Raw genomic sequence first — 22,526 nt, 5'->3', positions numbered from 1 at the left:
AACAAAAAATTGTATTGCTTATCACTGGAAATCATAAGGGCATCAACTCCTTACTCCAAAGTGGGAATTAAAATGAAAAAACTGAGCAGTAATTCTACCTTCCCTGTAACAAACCACACAAGGCAACCAAATAGCCCCTAGTCAACAGGAAAGGTTCTTTTTTTTTTTTTTAATTTATTTATTTATTTTTTTTAAAGATTTTATTTATTTATTTGACAGAGAGAGATCACAAGTAGACGGAGAGGCAGGCAGAGAGAGAGAGGGAAGCAGGCTTCTTGCTGAGCAGAGAGCCCGATGCGGGACTCGATCCCAGGACCCTGAGATCATGACCTGAGCCGAAGGCAGCGGCTTAACCCACTGAGCCACCCAGGCGCCCCAGGAAAGGTTCTTTTTATGGAAGAATTCCATGGGGGAATGGGAGAAACAAAAGAACTGAAAAATCACCATCTTGCAAAATCATCAGTTGGTAAAACCTTTAGATGAAGGAACAATGGGAATTCTATAGTGGAAGGATCGAGGATCAAGGATTTAACCCCCTGAACAATCTTAGCATCCTTAAGAGTAAGTCAACTGGACAATATGTGTCTCCTGACATGTTACAATTAGAAGCCTTCATTACCACATATAAAGTATTTTGCCAAAAATATTTGTATCTGAATTTAGTCCTAGCTTCCAGTTTAGACAGATAGAGGAGACAAAAGAATAAATTAAATGACAAAATAAGGAAGCAAAATATAACATGAACTTCTCCAGGCCAAATGACCAGTTTCTTCCTTGGGGGGGCATGGAGGTGGGAAAGCAGAGAAGAGGGGGAGGAAGACTCATCCAGTTTTTAAGAGATATAACCATTCCCAATAAAAAATCTATTTTAAAAACTGATAATGAATCTATATATCAATTTATGTAGGAAACATTACTGTCGATCCAAGATGGTATGAGGAACTCTTTTGCAGAGATAAGCAAACACTCTGTTTTGAGTGACAATGCGCTCTTCCTCCTCCTTTGTTAATCTATAGATATCCTTTTGCAAAGAAGCAATAGTCTCTTGTTGTTCCATTCGTTTTTTCTTATAATGTTGACATTTCGCCTGGAAGAAATTTTTCAAAAAAATATAATTATGATATGTACATCTAGGACATGGTGTCCTAACAATATTATACAAAAAGCTGTCTTCACTGTTTCTATTGGGATGCTTCAGTCAAGAACTTCAAGAACTGTTTTTATTTTGATTCTATTTTTATTTTTATTTTTTTAAAGATTTTATTTATTTGACAGACAGAGATCACAAGTAGGCAGAGAGGCAGGCAGAGAGAGGAGGAAGCAGGCTCCCTGCGGAGCAGAGAGCCCGACACAGGCCCTGATCCCAGGACCCTGAGATCATGACCTGAGCCGATGGCAGAGGCTTTAACCCACTGAGCCACCCAGGCGCCCCAAGAACTGTTTTTAAATGGGTGCAAGCTCCAAGAACATTAATAAGCCATGAACACAAAAAATACAATGTAAAATAGGAAAAATTAGTTTATAATTAATCACATGCATTCAAGTTTTTATAAGTAAAGGAACTCCATAAAACTGATATAATTTCGTGTATAGGTTTAGATTAAAATAATAATCAGGAAGGGATTTTAATAATGTTAAAAAGAAATAAGATTTAGAAACAAACTGAGGGTTTCAGAGGGGAGAGGGGTTGGGGAATGGGGAAACCGGATGATGGGCATTAAGAAGGGCACATGTGGTGATGAGCACTGGGTATTATATGCAACTAATGAATCGCTGAACAGTACATCAAAAACTAATGATGTACTATATGCTGGCTAATGGAACATAATTTAAAAAAAAAGAAGTATAACATAAAAGAGAAGAAAAAAAGAAATCTGATTTAAAATTCAGATTCTTTTTTTTAGATTTTATTTATTTATTTATTTATTTATTTATTTATTTATTTGAGAGAGAGAGAGAGACACAGCAAGAGAAGTAACACAAGCAGGGGGAGTGGGAGAGGGAAAAGGAGACTTCTGGCCAAGCAGGGAGCCCACTGAGGAGCTCGATCCCAGAACCCTGGGATCATGACCTGAGCCGAAGGCAGACACTCAACAACTGAGCCACCCAGGCGCCCCTAAAATTCAGATTCTTTTTTTATTATTATTAATTATTTATTTATTTATTTTTATTTGACAGAAGAGATCACAAGTAGGCAGAGAGGCAGGCAGAGAGAGAGGAAGGGAAGCAGGCTCCCGGCTAAGCAGAGAGTCCGATGCGGGGCTTGATCCCAGGACTCTGGGATCATGACCTGAGCCAAAGGCAGAGGCTTTAACCCACTGAGCCACCCAGGCGCCCCTAAAATTCAGATTCTTAAATGATCAATGATAATTCAGGATTTCAGATGGCTTGATCAACTTAGGCAATCATGCAATATGGAAGACAGTAAACTCAGAGTAACTCCCTAATGAGGATTTATTATTAAGAAATAATATATACCCCAAGATTTATAAGGAATAAATAAATTACATTATATTCTAAATATATATATAAATTTACATATAAATTTATATGCCTTATATAAATATAAATATATAATTTATTTATATAATTTATATATAAAATATATTATATATATGTATTATATATAATATATATATAAATATAATATAAATATATATAAAATATATATATTTATATATATATAAATATAATATAAATAAAAATAAATATAAATAAATATATAAATATAATTTATATAAATATAAGGAATATAAAGCTTGGACACTCTCTGGTCTTCAGTGAAATTATCACTGGCCTGGTTTTTCCTTTATTCCCTAGCTTTAATCCTTCAATGTCCCTTGAAAGCTCATTATCAAGAGCACCATCATTATTGTTATTGATATACTTTTTATTAAGTTCAGTGAGAAACCCCATCCCCAACTAATCTCCATATACTAAGACATACTATTTTTAGAAGAGAATGCCTTGTCTAAGCACATGTTCACCTGCCCATAGTGTCAAGTTACTGAGACTTAGATAACCTCAAGGGGAAAAGGGGACTCAGCTTCCAATATCATAACAATTTCCAGTAACCAGTGATCATCTGCCTCAGCCCCAACTTGGAAGCCAGGTATTTGCTGTATAGCCAAGTGATGTGGGTTCGTGTTCCACCTGTAACTATACATTAGCCATAAAGCCAGAATAATTTAGTTTTTCAAGGTTGCAGGTATAAGAGCAATATACAAGAATCAACTGTATCTCTCCTAAGTTATTCAATGAAGCCAACATTACCCTGATACCAAGCCAGACAACGCAATACAAAAGAACCACAAAACAATATCCCTTAGAAACTCTAATGCAGATAATCCCTAACAAAATACTAGCAAACCAAATCCAGCAGCATATTAAAAGGACTGTACACCAGGACCAAGTGAGATTTATTCTTGGAATGCAAGAATGACTCAACATATGAAAAACAGGGGTGCCTGGGTGGCTCAGATGGTTAAGCAATTGCCTCTGGCTCAAGTCATGATTTCTAGGTCCTGGGATCAAGCCTCATGTCGGGCTCCCAGCTCAGCCAGGAGTCTGCTTCTCCCTCTCCTTCTCCCCCTGCTCATTCTCTCTTTCACATGAATAAATAAAATCTTTTTTTAAAAAAACTATGAAAAATCAATGTAGTACACATTAACAGAATGAAGAAAAAACACATGATCATTTCAATTGATACAGAAAAAGCATTTGACAAAATTCAATACCTTTCATGAAAAAACGCTCAACAAACTAGGAATAAAAGCAAACAATCTAAACATAATAAAAGCCATTTACAAAAAACCCACAGTGAACCTCATACTCAGTAGAGAAAGACTGAAAGCTTTTCCTCTAAGATCAGAAACAAGGTAAAGATGCTTGCACTTGCTATTCCACATAGTACTGGAAGTCCTAGTCAGACTAATCAGCCAAGAAAAAGAAATAAAAGGCATCCATTTTGGAAAGAAGTAAAATTATGTTTGCAGATGATATGGTCTTATATGCAGAAAAGCTAAAATGTCCACAAACAAAAAACAAAGCAAAACAAAAAACAAAAACAAAAAAAATCAACAAAAAAACTGTGAGAACTAATGAATGAATTCAGCAAAGTAGCAAGATATGAAGCCAACACAGAAAAATGAATTGCATTTCTATACACTAACAATGAACAATCCAAAAGGGAAATTAAGAAAACGATTCCAGGGATGCCTGGGTGGCTCAAGCAGTTAAACGTCCAACTCTTGATTTCAGCTCAGGTCATGACCTCAGGGTTATGGGATCAAACCCCATGTTGGGCTCCATGCTCAACAGGAGTCTGCTTGAGATTCTCTCTCTCCCTCTGCCCCTACCCCCTTCACTCTCTATCTCTCTCAAAATAAGTAAATAAATCTTTTTTTTTTTAATTGCATTTACAAAGCATCAAAAAGAATAGAGATAAACCAAGAAGTCAAGAGACTTATACACTGAAAATTACAAAAGGCTGCTGAAGGAAAGTAAATAAGCCACAAATGAATGGAAAGACTCTGTGTTCACAGGCAGGAAGACTTAATATTGTTAAGAGGTCAATATTACCCAAAGTGATCTATAGATTCAATGAGACTCCTACCAAAATCCTAATGACTTTTTTTTGCAGACACAGAAAAATCTGTCCTAAAAACAATCTTGAAAAGGAACAAAGTTAAAGCTCTCACACTTCCTGATTTCAAAGCTTACTACAAAACTACAGTAATCAAAACAGTGTGATACTGAAATAGACAGATGTATATACTAATGGAGTAGAACAGAGAGCCAAAAATAATCCTGTGGATATATGATCACACTATTTTCATCAAGGGTACGAAGCCCATTCAATAGGAAAAGAACAGGCTTTGTTCAACAAATAATGTTGGGAAAACCGGGTATCTACATGCAAAAGAATTAAGTTGGACCCTTATCTAACACCATATTACAAAAAATTAATTTAAAATGGATCAAAGATCTGGGGCTCCTGGGTGGCTCACTGGGTTAAATAAAGCCTCTGCCTTCGACTCAGGTCATGATCCCAGGGTCCTGGGATTAAGCCCCACATCGGGCTCTCTGCTCCATGGGGAGCCTGCTTCCTCCTCTTTCTCTCTGCCTGCCTCTCTCCTTACTTGTGATCTCTGTCTGTCAAATAAATAAATAAAATCTTTAAAAAAAATAAAATAAAATGGATCAAAGATCTAAATATATGAAATAAAACTTGAAAACTCTTAGAAGAAAGCATAAGACAAAAGCTTCATGACACTGTATTTAGCAATCATTTCTTGGATAGGACACAAAAAGCATAAGCAAGAGGGAAAAAATAGACAAACTGGACTTCATCCAAATTTAAAACATTTGTGCATCAAAGGACACTATCAACAGAGTAAAAGGACAACCCACAGTAAGAAAGAAACTATTTTCAAATAATATATATGATAAGGAGTCAGTATACAGAATAAAGAACTCTAAAACAAAATCCAATTAAAAAACAAGGAAAGGACTTGCATAGACATTTCTCTAAAGAACATACACAAATGACCAATAAGCACCTGAAAAGAATGCTCAACATCACTGACTATTAGAAAGATGCAAATCAAAACCAGAATGAGGGATGCCTGGGCAGCTCAGTGGGTTAAAGCCTCTGCCTCTGGCTCAGGTCATGATTCCAGGGTCCTGGGATTGAGCCCTGCATCCGGCTCTCTGCTCAGCAGGGAACCTGCTTCCTCCTCTCTCTCTGCCTGCCTCTCTGCCTACTTGTGATCTCCGTCTGTCAAATAAATAAATAAATAAAATCTTCAAAAAAAAACCACACCAGAATGAAATAACTCTTCACACCCATTAGGACTATTACTATTGAAAACACAACAAAATAAAAAATAACAAGTGTCGGTAAGAATGTGGAGTAACTGAAACTTTAGGACATTGCTAGCGGAAATGTCAAATGGTGCAGCAACTCCAGAGAATATACTGCAGTTCCTCAAAAAAATTAAACATAAAATTACCATATGACCAACAAATTCCACTTCTGGATATATACCCAAAAGAACTGAAACCAGGGACTTGAATAGCCATTTGTATACCCATGTTCATAGCAGTTTTATTCACAATAGCCAAAGGTGAAAACAATCTAAGTGTCTATTGATGGATGAATGGAAAAATGAGATGTGGTATATGTACACAAAATAATGTTATTTGGCTTTAAAAAGAAAGGATATTCCAACACACATACAACATGGATAAATATTGAAGACATTTTGCTAAAATGAAATAAGTCAGCACAGGAGGACAAATATTGTATGATTCCACTTATATGAGACAAGGTATCTACAATAGTCAAATAACAAGACAGAAAGTAGAATGGTAGTTGCCAAGAGTTGCAGAGAGCAAAGAATGAACAGTTACTGTTTAAAGAGGATGGAGTTTCAGTTTGGAATGAAAAAAGATGAAAAAAGTTCTGTTGATGGATGGTAAGGACAGATGCACAACATGAATGCACTTAATGCCACTGAAGTATACACTTCAAAAAGTATACACTTTAGGAGAAGTCAAGATGGCGGAGAAGTAGCAGGCTGAGACTACTTCAGGTAGCGGGAGATCAGCTAAATAGCTTATCTAAAGATTGCAAACACCTACAAATCCAACGGGAGATTGAAGAGAAGAACAGCAATTCTAGAAACAGAAAATCAACCACTTTCTGAAAGGTAGGACTGGCGGAGAAGTGAATCCAAAGCGACTGGAAGATAGACCGCGGGGGGAGGGGCCGGCTCCCAGCGAGCGGCAGAGCAACGGAGCACAAAATCAGGACTTTTAAAGTCTGTTCCGCTGAGGGACATCGCTCCAGAGGCTTAACTGGGGTGAAGCCCAGGTGGGGTCAGCGCGGCCTCAGGTCCCACAGGGTCACAGAAGGATCGGGGGTGTCTGAGCGTCGCAGAGCTTACCGGTATTAGAACAGGGAAGCCGGCTACAGAGACAGAGCCGAGGAGTGAGCTCACAGCTCAGGGTTACCTTGAACCGGTTGCAGGCTCAGTCAGCTCGGAGCGCGGCCAGAGGCCAGGGTGACGGGAGTCATTGGGCGCTGTTCTCTGAGGGCACACTGAGGAGTGGGGCCCCGGGCTCTCGGCTCCTCCGGGCCGGAGACCGGGAGGCCGCCATCTTCATTCCCGTCTTCCAGAACTATACAGAAAGCGCTCAGGGAACAAAAGCTCCCGAAAGCAAACCCAGCAAACCCCAGCGGATTACTCAGCCCGCCCGGGTAAGGGCGGTGCAACTCCGCCTGGGGCAAAGACACTTGAGAATCACTACAACAGGCCCCTCCCCCAGAAGATCAATGAGAAACCCAGCCAGGACCAAGTTCACCTACCAAGGAGTGCAGTTTCAATACCAAGGAGAGCGGCGGAATTCCAAGGAGAAGAAAGCAAAGCATGGAACTCATGGCTTTCTCCCCATGTTTCTTTACCCTTGCAGTTAATTTAATTTTTTTTTCTTTTTCAATTTTTTTTCCTCTTCTTCTGCTAAATTTTTTTAACTTTTACCGTTTTCTTTTTTAACGTTTTTTAAATAGTTTAATATATATATATATATATTTCCTTTTTATATTTTTTTATCGGCTTTCTTTTTTTAATAGTTTTTTTTTTTTCTTTTTGAACCCCTTTTTATCCCCTTTCTCCCCCCTCACGATTTGGGATCTCTTCTGATTTGGCTAAAGCATATTTTCCTGGGGTTGTTGCCACCCTTTTAGTATTTTACTTGCTCCTTCATAAACTCTTATCTGGACAAAATGACAAGGCGGAAAAATTCACAACAAAAAAAAGAACAAGAAGCAGTACCAAAGGCTAGGGACCAAATCAATACAGACATTGGTAATATGTCAGATATAGAGTTCAGAATGATGATTCTCAAGGTTCTAGCCGGGCTTGAAAAAGGCATGGAAGATATTAAAGCAACCCTCTTGGGAGATATAAAAGCCCTTTCTGGAGAAATAAAAGAACTAAAATCTAACCAAGTTGAAATCAAAAAAGCTATTAATGAGGTGCAATCAAAAATGGAGGCTCTCACTGCTAGGATAAATGAGGCAGAAGAAAGAATTAGCAATATAGAAGACCAAATGACAGAGAATAAAGAAGCTGAGCAAAAGAGGGACAAACAGCTACTGGACCACGAGGGGAGAATTCGAGAGATAAGTGACACCATAAGACGAAACAACATTAGAATAATTGGGATTCCAGAAGAAGAGGAAACAGAGAGGGGAGCAGAAGGTATGTTGGAGAGAATTATTGGAGAGAATTTCCCCAATATGGCAAAGGGAACAAGCATCAAAATCCAGGAGGTTCAGAGAACCCCCCTCAAAATCAATAAGAATAGGTCCACACCCCGTCACCTAATAGTAAAATTGACAAGTCTTAGTGACAAAGAAAAGATCCTGAAAGCAGCCCGGGAAAAGAAGTCTGTAACGTACAATGGTAAAAATATTAGATTGGCAGCAGACTTATCCACAGAGACCTGGCAGGCCAGAAAGAGCTGGCATGATATATTCAGAGTACTAAATGAGAAAAACATGCAGCCAAGAATACTATATCCAGCTAGGCTATCATTGAAAATAGAAGGAGAGATTAAAAGCTTCCAGGACAAACAAAAACTGAAAGAATTTGCAAATACCAAACCAGCTCTACAGGAAATATGGAAAGGGGTCCCCTAAGCAAAGAGAGACCCTAAAAGTAGTAGATCAGAAAGAAACAGAGACAATATACAATAACAGTCACCTTACAGGCAATACAAAGGCACTAAATTCATATCTCTCAATACTTACCCTGAATGTTAATGGGCTAAATGCCCCAATCAAAAGACACAGGGTATCAGAATGGATAAAAAAACAAAACCCATCTATATGTTGCCTACAAGAAACTCATCTTAAACCCGAAGACACCTCCAGGTTTAAAGTGAGGGGGTGGAAAAGAATTTACCATGCTAATGGACATCAGAAGAAAGCAGGAGTGGCAATCCTTATATCAGATCAATTAGATTTTAAGCCAAAGACTATAATAAGAGATGAGGAAGGACACTATATCATACTCAAAGGAACTGTCCAACAAGAAGATCTAACAATTTTAAATATCTATGCCCCTAACGTGGGAGCAGCCAACTATATAAACCAATTAATAACAAAATCAAAGAAACACATTGACAAGAATACAATAATAGTAGGGGATTTTAACACTCCCCTCACTGAAATGGACAGATCATCCAAGCAAAAGATCAACAAGGAAATAAAGACCTTAAATGACACACTGGACCAGATGGACATCACAGATATATTCAGAACATTTCATCCCAAAGCAACAGAATACACATTCTTCTCTAGTGCACATGGAACATTCTCCAGAATAGATCACATTCTTGGTCCTAAATCAAGTCTCAACCGGTATCAAAAGACTGGGAATATTCCCTGCATATTTTCAGACCACAATGCTCTAAAGCTAGAACTCAATAACAAGAGGAAATTTGGAAAAAACCAAATACATGGAGACTAAACAGCATCCTTCTAAAGAATGAATGGGTCAACCAGGAAATTAAAGAAGAATTGAAAAAATTCATGGAAACAATGATAATGAAAACACAATGGTTCAAAATCTGTGGGACACAGCAAAGGCAGTCCTGAGAGGAAAGTATATAGCGGTACAAGCCTTTCTCAAGAAACAAGAAAGGTCTCAGGTACACAACCTAACCCTACACCTAAAGGAGCTGGAGAAAGAACAAGAAAGAAACCCTAAACCCAGCAGGAGAAGAGAAATCATAAAGATCAGAGCAGAAATCAATGAAATAGAAACCAAAAAAACAATAGAACAAATCAACGAAACTAGGAGCTGGTTCTTTGAAAGAATTAATAAGATTGATAAACCCCTGGCCAGACTTATCAAAAAGAAAAGAGAAAGGACCCAAATAAATAAAATCATGAATGAAAGAAGAGAGATCACAACGAACACCAAAGAAGTACAGACAATTATAAGAACATACTATGAGCAACTCTACGCCAACAAATTTGACAATCTGGAAGAAATGGATGCATTCCTAGAGACATATAAACTACCACAACTGAACCAGGAAGAAATGGAAAGCCTGAACAGACCCATAACCAGTAAGGAGATTGAAACAGTCATCAAAAATCTCCAAACAAACAAAAGCCCAGGGCCAGATGGCTTCCCGGGGGAATTCTACCAAACATTTAAAGAAGAACTAATTCCTATTCTCCTGAAACTGTTCCAAAAAAATAGAAATAGAAGGAAAACTTCCAAACTCATTTTATGAGGCCAGCATCACCTTGATCCCAAAACCAGACAAGGATCCCATCAAAAAAGAGAACTACAGACCAATATCCTTGATGAACACAGATGCAAAAATTCTCGCCAAAATACTAGCCAATAGGATTCAACAGTACATTAAAAGGATTATTCACCATGACCAAGTGGGATTTATTCCAGGGCTGCAAGGTTGGTTCAACATCCGCAAATCAATCAATGTGATACAACACATTAATAAAAGAAAGAACAAGAATCATATGATACTCTCCATAGATGCTGAAAAAGCATTTGACAAAGTACAGCATGCCTTCCTGATCAAAACTCTTCAAAGTGGGGGCGCCTGGGTGGCTCAGTGGGTTAAGCCGCTGCCTTCGGCTCAGGTCATGATCTCAGGGTCCTGGGATCGAGTCCCACATCGGGCTCTCTGCTCAGCAGGAAGCCTGCTTCCCTCTCTCTCTCTCTCTGCCTGCCTCTCCATCTACTTGTGATCTCTCTCTGTCAAATAAATAAATAAAATCTTTAAAAAAAAAAAACTCTTCAAAGTGTAGGGATAGACGGCACATACCTCAATATTATCAAAGCCATCTATGAAAAACCCACCGCAAATATCATTCTCAATGCAGAAAAACTGAAAGCTTTTCCGCTAAGGTCAGGAACACGGCAGGGATGTCCGTTATCACCACTGCTATTCAACATAGTACTAGAAGTCCTAGCCTCAGCAATCAGACAACAAAAGGAAATTAAAGGCATCCAAATCAGCAAAGAAGAAGTCAAACTATCACTCTTTGCAGATGATATGATACTATATGTGGAAAACCCAAAAGACTCCACTCCAAAACTGCTAGAACTTGTACAGGAATTCAGTAAAGTGTCAGGATATAAAATCAATGCACAGAAATCAGTTGCATTTCTCTACACCAACAAGACAGAAGAAAGAGAAATTAAGGACTCCATCCCATTTACAATTGCACCCAAAACTGTAAGATACCTAGGAATAAACCTAACCAAAGAGACTAAGAATCTATACTCAGAAAACCATAAAGTACTCATGAAAGAAATTGAGGAAGACACAAAGAAATGGAAAAATGTTCCATGCTCCTGGATTGGAAGAATAAATATTGTGAAAATGTCTATGCTACCTAAAACAATCTACACATTTAATGCAATTCCTATCAACGAACCATCCATGTTTTTCAAAGAAATGGAACAAATAATCCTAAAATTTATATGGAACCAGAAAAGACCTCGAATAGCCAAAGGAATATTGAAAAAGAAAGCCAAAGTTGGTGGCATCACAATTCCGGACTTCAAGCTCTATTACAAAGCTGTCATCATCAAGACAGCATGGTACTGGCACAAAAACAGACACATAGATCAATGGAACAGAATAGAGAGCCCAGAAATAGACCCTCAACTCTATGGTCAACTCATCTTCGACAACGCAGGAAAGAATGTCCAATGGAAAAAAGACAGCCTCTCCAATAAATGGTGTTGGGAAAATTGGACAGCCACATGCAGAAAAATGAAATTGGATCATCTCCTTACACCACACACGAAAATAGACTCAAAATGGATGAAGGATCTCAATGTGAGAAAGGAATCCATCAAAATCCTCGAGGAGAACACAGGCAGCAACCTCTTCGACCTCAGCCGCAGCAACATCTTCCTAGGAACATCACCAAAGGCAAGGGAAGCAAGGGCAAAAATGAACTATTGGGATTTTATCAAGATCAAAAGCTTTTGCACAGCAAAGGAAACAGTGAACAAAACCAAAAGACAACTGACAGAATGGGAGAAGATATTTGCAAATGACATATCAGATAAAGGGCTAGTGTCCAAAATCTATAAAGAACTTAGCAAACTCAACACTCATAGAACAAATAATCCAATCAAGAAATGGGCAGAGGACATGAACAGACATTTCTGCAAAGAAGACATCCAGATGGCCAACAGACACATGAAAAAGTGCTCCATATCACTCGGCATCAGGGAAATACAAATCAAAACCACAATGAGATATCACCTCACACCAGTCAGAATGGCTAAAATTGACAAGTCAGGAAATGACAGATGATGGCGAGGATGCGGAGAAAGGGGAACCCTCCTACACTGTTGGTGGGAATGCAAGCTGGTGCAACCACTCTGGAAAACAGCATGGAGGTTCCTCAAAATGTTGAAAATAGAACTACCCTATGACCCAGCAACTGCACTGCTGGGTATTTACCCTAAAGATACAAACGTAGTGATCCGAAGGGGCACGTGCACCCGAATGTTTATAGCAGCAATGTCTACAATAGCCAAACTATGGAAAGAACCTAGATGTCCGTCAACAGATGAATGGATAAAGAAGATGTGGTATATATACACAATGGAATACTATGCAGCCATCAAAAGAAATGAAATCTTGCCATTTGTGACGACGTGGATGGAACTAGAGGGTATCATGCTTAGCGAAATAAGTCACTCGGAGAAAGACAACTATCATATGATCTCCCTGATATGAGGGAGAGGAGATGCAACATGGGGGGTTAAGGGGGTAGGAGAAGAGTAAATGAAACAAGATGGGATTGGGAGGGAGACAAACCATAAGTGACTCTTAATCTCACAAAACAAACTGAGGGTTGATGGGGGGAGGGGATTGGGAGAGGGGGGTGTGGTTATGGATATTGGGGAGGGTATGTGCTATGGTGAGTGCTGTGAAGTGTGTAAACCTGGAGATTCGCAGACCTGTACCGCTGGGGATAAAAATATATGTTTATAAAAAAAAATAAAATTTAAAATAAGAAAAAAAAAGTATACACTTTAAAAAGTATACACTTTTTAAATGGTAAAGTTTATGTTAAGTATAATTTACAATAGAAAAAGTGGGAAATTCAATTTCTCTGTACATACTAGCAATGAACAGTAAGAAATTAAACAAAATTAAAGTATCTGGCTTCAGGTGGAAGAGCGTGTGACTCTTGATCTAGGGGTCGTGAGTTTGAACCCCACAATGAGTGTAGCAATTACTTAAAAATAAAATCTTTGGGGCGCCTGGGTGGCTCAGTGGATTAAGCCACTGCCTTCAGCTCAGGTCATGATCTCAGGGTCCTGGGATCGAGCCCCGCATTGGGCTCTCTGCTCCATGGGGAGCTTGCTTCCCCCTCTCTCTCTGCCTGCCTCTCTGCCTACTTGTGATCTCTCTGTCAAATAAATAAATAAAATCTTAAAAAAAAAAAAAAGTCTTTAGGGTACCTGGGTGGCTCAGTCAGTTAAGTGTCTACCTTCAGCTCAGGTCATGATCCCAGGATCCAGGGACTGAATCCTGCATCAGGCTCCCGATCACTGGGGAGTCTGCTTCTCCCTCTACCCCTCCCCACTGCTCATGATCTCTGTCTCAAATAAAATCTTTAAAAAATTAACTAACTAAAATAAAGTAAAAATCTTTAGAGGCACCTAGGTGGTTCTGTCGGTTAAGCATCTGCCTTCAGCTCAAGTCATGATCCCAAGATCCTGGGATCAAGCCCCATTTGGGGTCCCTGCAGGGGAGTCTGCCTCTCCCTCTCTCTCTGCCACTCCCCTTGCTTGTGCTCTCTCGCTCTCCCTCTCTCTCAAATAAATATTTTTTAAAAATCTTTAAAAATTAAATAGAAAGTATAATCATTTACAATACTATTAAAATACTGAATACTTAGAGATAAATCTGTTAAAGCATGTGAAAGACCAGCGTACTCCAAATTACAAAACACTACTAAGAGGGGGCACCTGGGTGGATCAGTCTGTTAAGCATCTGACTCTTGATCTCAGCCCAGGTCTTGATCTCAGGGTCCTAAGGTTAAACCCTGTGTAGGGCTTAAAACAACAACAACAACAATAAAACAAACAAACAAAAAACATTGCTGAGAGAAATTAAAGGCCTAAACAAATAGAAATATCATGTTTATGGATCACAACATTCAATATTGTTAAAATGCCATTCTCCCAAATGGGTCTATGTACTCAATAAAATCCCAGCAGGCTTTTTTTTGTAGAAATCAACCAGCTAATTAGAAAATTCACACAGAAATGTAAAAGACCTAAAATAGCCAAAACATCATTGACAAAGAAAAATGTAAAAGACTTACAGTGCCTGCTTACAAGGTTAACAGTAATCAAAACAGTGTGGTAGTTCCATAAAGACAGATACATTTATCAGTGAAACAGAACCGAGTCCGGAAATAGACCCACACATACAAAAACTGATTTTCACCAAAAGTACAAAGCAATCTGGTAGAGAAAGGATACTCTTTTTAACAAATGGTGGTAGGACAACTGGATACTGTGACCTTGGGCTAGGCACCACTTTTTTAGATACAAACCAAAACCATGATCTATTAAAAAAAATTGATAGACTGAACTTCATCAAATTTAATTAAGCTCCTTGAAGAACACTGAAAAAATGAAGACAAGTCACAGGCAGTTTCTTAAAAAGTTAAATATATATTTATCATACATTCAGCAATTACAGCCTTAGGTATCTACTGAGGAGAAATGAAAGCATATGTCCACAGAAAGAGTAGAACATAGACGTTAATAAGTTTTATATGTAATAGTCAAAAACTGGAAACAACTCAAGAGTACACTAAGAGGTAAATATACTATGGTATATCAATACAATGGAATACTTATCAGTAATAAAACAGCATTAACCAATGATACATCCAGCAATATGAATGAATCTTGAAATAATTATGCTGAGTGAAAGACGACTAGATACTGATTTTGAAAGAGTAGGCAGTTAGCTAGATAAGAGCTGGAGGCAAGGATGGTGGTGAGCAATAGTTAAATAGTTCCCCCCCTCCCAGGGCTATCAGATCAAGAACAGCAGGCACAGAGCATGTGTTCTCCTTTCCAGCCTGTGTCCTACAATAACCTACATCATATCATCTTCATTATATTTACACTGTGGTTTCGACTCCTCCCTTCCCGTGGGGAAAGATGGCCATGACAGTTCTGGCCAGAACCTTGTAAGACCAAAAACTCCCCCTCTCTACCAGCAGGAGTCCCTTAGATGACTGGAAACAACCTCAGAGACCACTGTAGCGATGATCGACCCATAACCTATGCAAACGTAAAAAGAAAAGACACCCCTAACTCCAGTGTAGTCGCCAACTCTGGGCCTGCCCACTCACCCATCTTGAGAGTGTACTGTCCTTAATAAACTGCTTTGTGCTTGCTACTTTCCTCTTTTATTGGAGTGTGGATTCTCATATAAATCTTTCATGGGGAATTCAAGAACCAAGACCTCCATTCACATAATACAGAATCTCCCACCAGTAACAATAGCCAGTGCCAAATAAATTGTCCTTTTCCTTCCCGTATCTCTCTTTCCTCCTTACTTTCAGTACTTATAAGGCAGTCATATATTCTGAATGTCTTTCTGACTTTAAAAAATTTTAGGTCTATTTTTTCATTTGGCCCCAAGAAACATTGTCTTATGGTTTGGTGTATTATTTCAGAAAGCTAAACTCAAAAGATGAATCCAACATAAAGTAAAAAATTGAAGCTAAAGAACTTATGGGAAAAGGTATATAAAAGAGCTTGGTGGAGTGCCTGGGTGGCTTAGTTGGTTAAGCGACTGCTTTCAGCTGAGGTCATGACCTGGGGGTCCTGGGATTGAGTCCTGCATTGGGCTTCCTGCTCTGCAGGAATCTGCTTCTCCCTCTGCCTGCCACTCCCTCTGCTTGTGGTCTCTCTCTCTCTCTCTCTCTCTCTCTCTGTGTCAAATAAATAAAATCTTAAAACAAAACAAAAAAAGAGCTTGGTGGCTTTACCTTGAGTGGTTTGAATAATAAATAACAATTAGGGCAGAGTATGTAATTAGATTTCTTTGCTTGCTTTGTAAAAATTTAAATAATAAGAAATATTTTGTGTTATTTCAATTTTCAGTGGTAACAAAGTACAGAGTCAATAAAAATAGAGAATTGAATATACAACAATATAAGTTGGGGAGTAGCAAAATTGTTTTGGGTGTTGCACTGGCATGGACTAAGGTAAAAATTACAAAGTAATACTAAATTTCTTTTTAAATGAAGTAGAGTTTATATGCAATGTTACATTAGTTTCAGGTATACGACATAGTAATTCAACAATTCTATACTTCATGCTATACTCACAAGTATAGCTACCATTTGTCAGCCTAGAATGCTACTACAATACCATTGAGTATATTCCCTATGCTGTACCTTTTAACCCCATGACTTACTCATTCCATAACTAAGAGCGTATCTCCCACTCCTCTTCACCCATTTTGACCATTCCCTTATCACCCTCTTCTGGCAACCATCAGTTTGTCCTTTGTATTTATGGGTCTGTTTCTACTTTTTATTTATCCTTTTGTCTTTTAGATTCCACACATGTAAGTGAAATCATATGGTATTTGTCTTTTTCCACCTGACTTAATTCACTTAGCATAATACCCTCTAGGTCCATCCATATTACCACAAAAGGCAAGATCTCATTCTTTCTTATGACCGAGTAATATATACCACATCTTCTTTATCCATTCATCTACCAATAGAGGCTTGGGTTGCTTCCATATCTTAGCTATTATAAATAATGCTGCAATAAACATAGGAGTGAAGGTATCTTTTCCTATTAGTGTTTTCCTTTTCTTCAGGAAAATACCCAGTAGTGGAATCACGGGGTCACATGGTATTTCTATTTTTAGTTTTTTGAGGAATCTCCATTTTAGTTTGTACAGTGGTTACACCAAATTACATTCCCACGAACAGTGCAAGAAAGTTCCTTTTTCTCCACATTCTCACCAACACTTATGTTTTTGGGGGGGTTTTTTTGTTTGTTTGTTTCATTTTGTTTTGATTCTGGCCATTCTGACAAGTATAAGGTAGTATCTTCTTATGGTTTCTATGTGCATTTCCCTGATGATTAATGATGTTGAGCATCTTTTCATGTGTTTGTTGACCATCTATATGTTGTCTTTGGAAAAATGTCTATTCAGGTCCTCTGCCCAGATTTTGATCAGACTGTTTGGGGGTTTTTTTGGTGTTGAGTTGTGTAAGTTCTTTATACATTTTGGGTATTAACCCCTTGATGGATATATCATTTGCAAATATCTTCTTCCATGCAGGTTGTCTTTTCATTTTGTTGATGGATCCCTTTGGTATATAAAAGCTTCTTATTTTGATATAGTCCCAATAGTTCATTTTTACTTTGTTTCCTTTACCTGAGGAGACATATCTAGGAAAATGTTACTAAGACCAATGTCAATAAATTAGTGCTTATGTTTTCTTCCAGGAGTTTTATGCTTCAGGTCTCACATTTAGGTCTTCAATATATTTTGAATTTATTTTTGTGCACAGTGTACAAAACTGGCCTAGTTTCATTCTTCTGCATGTAGAGGTCCAGTTTTCCCAGCATCACTTATCAGACTTTTCGCATTGTGTGTTTTTGCAATATGCAAAAATATACCTTTGTCATAGATTGACCATATAATTGTGGGTTTATTCCTGGGCTCTCTATTTAGTTCCTTTCATCTCTGTGTCTTTTTTTTTCTTTTTTTCTCTTTTTTTCTAGCATTTTATTCTACTCCCTCCTGCCCTCCCTCCCCCCACCACCCAGAGTATACTTTTCCCCTTTCATTCTTACAGCAACATTACAATCAGAAAAAAAATGAGTTTTGAGGGATGGGATTGGGGGGGGGGTAGTTAAAGGGTCAAATCACAATAGGAATTTTTCGAAATAGGTTATTCCACTTAGTCATCATCTTCTCCTTCATCTTCAGGTTGCCGTTTTCACTTCTGACCCCTTTCTTCTTCACCAACTTTGTCTTCATTTTCCTCATCATCTACTTCCTAGTCATTATAACCCTTTTCATCCTACTCTTCTCCTTCCTCTTCATCTTACACTACCTGAGCATCTTCATCATATTCTTATCTTCATCCTCTTCATCATCATCTAGGTCTTCCACATAGCCCTCGACATCTGAGTCAGGGGCCTCCTTGTCATGCCAGTTGTAGCCACCAAGATACATGAGCTGCAAGAGGAACTTCAATTTGGTTACCTCACAACTGAAAAGGTCTGAGCTCTTGAGGTTTTTTCAGTGGCTCTATTGTGCTGAGGACTTTAATTTTGTTGCCACTTAAATTTACATGTATGAGGTTTGGACACTTTTCTGCTAATACTTCCAGGCCCCCTGAGATTCTGTTATCACTTAGCTTAAGCTTCTAAAGTTTGTTTAAATTTGGTTAAGTTCGTGACAGAGGTGAGGCCTCCACTGATTGTACTTAAGGACTCCAGTTCTTCAAATTCATCTGTGAGGCCTTTGATTTTGCCTTCAATCAACTGGCAGTTGTCCAGGACAAGTTCTTCATATCAGAGGGTATCCTGCTCCACAGCTCTAAATGAATCCATTTGTTCATGTTCATCTCTCACACTCTCTCTGGAGAGGCTCCCATGCCCATGGAATTCAATCAATCCATACCATACTATTATGATCACTGCAGCTTTGTAGTCTATCTTAATATCTGGAATATCTGGAATAATAATATCTTAATATCTGGAATAATGATACCTCCAGCTTTGTTGTTCTTTCTCAAGATTGCTTTGGCTACTTGAGGTGTTTTGTGGTTCCACACCAATTTCAGTATTATCTGTCCTAGTTCTGTCAAAATGTTACTGGTAGGGGGCACCTGGGTGGCTCAGTGGTTAAGCCTCTGCCTTCGGCTCAGGTCATGATCTCAGGGTCCTGGGATCAAGTCCCACATCCGGCTCTCTGCTCTGCGGGGAGCCTGCTTCCTCCTCTCTCTCTCTCTGCTTGCCTCTCCGCCCACTTGTGATCTCTCTGTCAAATAAATAAAATCTTAAAAAAAAAAAATGTTACTGGTATTCTGAAAGAGACTACAATAAATCTGTAGATTGCTTTGGGTAGTATGGACATTTTAACATTTTAATTCTTCCAATCCATAAGCATGGAATATCTTTCCACTTGTGTTGTTTTCTATTTCTTTCATCAGTGTTTTATGGTTTTCAGAATATAGGTCTTTTATCTCTTTGGTTAAGATTATTCCTGGGTATTTTATTCATTTTGGTGTAATTATAAATGGAATTCTTAATTTTCTTTCTGCTACTTCATTATTGGTGTTAGAAACATAACCCATTTCTGTGAATTAATTTTGTATCTTACAAGTTTACTGAAATCATTTACTTCTAACAGTTTTTTGATAAAATCTTAAAAAAAAAAAGACCATTTACTTATTTGGCAGAGAGAGATCACAAGTAGGCAGAGAGGCAAGCAGAGAGAGAGGGGGAAGCAGGCTCCCCGCTGAGCAGAGAGCCCAATGCGCAGCTCAGTATCAGGATCCCGAGATCATGTCCTAAGCTGAAAGCAAAAGCTTAACCCACTGAGCTGCTCAGGCACCCCGATAGTCTCTTTTTGAGAAAAAAAGAGCAAGTGTGGGGGGGGAAGGAGGGGGAGAGAGAGAGAACCTTAAGCAGGCTCCATGCCCAGTGCAGAGCCCAATGCAAGGATCGATTTCATGATCCTGAGATCATGACCTGCACTGAAATCAAGAGCTGGACATTTAACCGACTGAGCCACCCAGGGACACTTTGATAGTCTTTATACATTTTCCATGTATAGTATCATGTATCTGCAAATAGTGACAGTTTAACTTCTTGCTTATCAATATGGACACCTTTTATTTATTTTTCTTGTCTGACTGCTGTAGCTAGGACTTCCAGTGGCAAAGTAACATTAGACTTTGAGAAAAGAATACATATTTTAATCTTTGAGATAACCACTAAAAAGCAGTAAAAATCAGTTTATTAATCAATATACTTCCTATGAATAGCACCATCATTTTTGCAAATAGGGAGAATTATATCCTGATACAGATCACACTGACTTAAAACTAAAAAAATTATCTGTTTAGAAATTTAGAGAACCTAAGAGTTTATAAAACTATATCCAAAGAAGTCAACACACTGGTCTAAGTACAGAAAAAGAGAAACTACAAGGCAGAACATAAAAATTGCAAATATAAGATTATCTTTTGGTTTCTGCATTTCCCTAGCAATCTTTCAATATACTATTGTCAAACATCTGTTGATTTCCTTGACTTCTCTGCCACATACATACAAGATCGACATTTTCTTTTTCTCAATTGCAAAACAAGGAACATTAAAGCATTTTAAATTGGAAGCTGTATGCCAAAATAAGAAGAATGTCATAAATGGTGAAATAAGTGTTTTCCCGGAGTACTTTCCATCCTTCCCAAAAAGCACAAATTGACTAGTATAAAACAGAATGTATGACTAGTCTGTAATGGTAATGGGACAATCGAACAACACTGTAGGGACCGAAATTCCTTGGGTTGACCAATCTCTTTTAATACTCTAAAGTATCGTTGTGGGACTTAAAAAACAAACTAATTTCAATTGATCAATTCAGCATAGACAGTCTTCCCCCAACACCAGGTGTCCACACCCTAGTCCCAATTCTGTCTGTCCCCTTCCAGGGCACATTAGAATATGAGACCTCAATTTATTAGCTATAATAAAAAAATCTCTGGGATCTGAAATAGAAAGCTAATAATACCAAAAGTCATTTATGACACATGGAACTACTTGATAGAAAAATACAAGTCCTTCCTTACCAATGAACCTTCAAGTATCAGTTCTTTGCAGTGCCTGTCACACTGGTAAATTTATACATCTTATGTTTCAATAATTTACCTTTGTAATTATTTATATATCAACCTCCTTGAAGAGAAAAATAGCACTTGTATCCTCTACCTCCACTCCCTCTGTCAACCAAGGACCTAGCACCTTTACAGCTCCTGATGGCTGCCTTCTCACATCAATAAGATGATGTGTTAAATGGTCTTGGATTTCCACATGCCCTCTATCTGAGAGAAAGGTCAAAATCAAATGCATATATAAATATTTCCAAAATCCCCCCTCCTTTAGATAGACTTTATAATTTTATAATGTTCCACTGATGAGGAAAACTACCTAACAAAGCCAACCTAAAAACATAGTATCTTAATGGTTGAGGATTTTGTTGACTGCTAAGTAATAAAAACAGATTTGGCTGTCTTCTCTAGAGTTATGATCAACACCAGCAGCTCTAGCACTGTGTACCCCAAGCTGGCAGCCTAAATGAGGGCAGAACAGCAACTACCTCTGTCCTCATACCTGCACTCCCTGTGGTCTCTGACTGATTCTCTCTGACCCCTGGACTTGATATTACTCATCTGATCCTTTCAATGTTGCCAGCATAAACTGAACAGACATCTAGACCAGGCCTGATGACTACTGGTTCCTTTTAGGCAGCCTAAATCCCTGTGTGCTGTAGGTAAATACACTGTTGTGCCAACAAAACAGCTTTAAGGATTTGATGTTCATTAAGATATAATATTTGTAAGGATCTGTAATAACTCATACAACTAAACATTCATTACCACTACAAAACATTTATTTTCTTCTAAAAAAATTCCCATGTCGTAAAATAAGTTTTTTAAAATTAGAAAACAAAGCATTCAGTGTTACCATATTGATATTTATATAAAAAGAAAAGTAGCCAAACAACTTATAATCACAAAGGATATTCCATAAAAATGTTATGTAAATTTAATTCAATAACCCAAATATTTGAGCATCGACAATTGATAATAAAACAGGCTCTCTTAGCCTAAACAAGATAGACAAAAATATTTGTCTTCATGGAGCTTACATTCTAACAAGGGAGATACATAAATGAAACAAAGTATACAGTATGTTAGGATGATGGATGATGGTAAGAACTATAGGTAAAATTTAAATTGGGGAAGGCACGATGATGTGTGGGGGATGGAACTGGTAACCGTAAGTAAAGTACTCAAGAAAGGAATCCCTGAGAGATGGTGACATCCAAGAAAGGAGAGAACAAGTCATGCAGTTAAGTAGGAAAAAGCATGCAGTGCAAAGGAAAAAGAAAGAACAAAATGTACAAAGGCCCTGAGATGAGAATTCTGTTCAAGGGAAATATTCAAGGATGAGCAAGAACATGGGGCAACTGGGTAGCTTAGTGGGTTAAGTGACCAACTCTTGATTTCAGCTCAGGTCATAATCTCAAGGTTGTGAGATTGAGCCCTGCATTGGGCTCCATGCTGAGCATGGAGCATGGAGCCTGCTTAAGATTCTCTCACTCCCCCACCCCTCTCCCAACTGCTCACACCCATGCACACATGCGCTCTCTCT

At 38.3% G+C, this 22,526-nt stretch overlaps 1 protein-coding gene and 1 pseudogene across 7 annotated transcripts in view; both read right to left on the bottom strand.

Annotated features, from left to right (window-relative positions):
* CEP70 (centrosomal protein 70) overlaps positions 1-22,526 on the bottom strand; it is a 108,652-nt gene that overhangs the window by 70,200 nt on the left and 15,926 nt on the right. For all 7 annotated transcript variants that reach the window (XM_047735902.1, XM_047735895.1, XM_047735888.1 and 4 more), the window contains one exon: positions 918-1,087. In XM_047735902.1, the coding sequence (XP_047591858.1) occupies positions 918-1,087 (170 nt within the window). The remainder of the gene's footprint in view (positions 1-917; positions 1,088-22,526) is intronic.
* Positions 17,938-18,712, bottom strand: LOC125103920 (acidic leucine-rich nuclear phosphoprotein 32 family member A-like; annotated as a pseudogene).

The sequence above is a fragment of the Lutra lutra genome, chromosome 1, assembly GCF_902655055.1.
Source record: "Lutra lutra chromosome 1, mLutLut1.2, whole genome shotgun sequence".
Classification (NCBI taxonomy): domain Eukaryota; kingdom Metazoa; phylum Chordata; class Mammalia; order Carnivora; family Mustelidae; genus Lutra; species Lutra lutra.
This window is presented reverse-complemented; position numbering and strand designations above follow the sequence as displayed.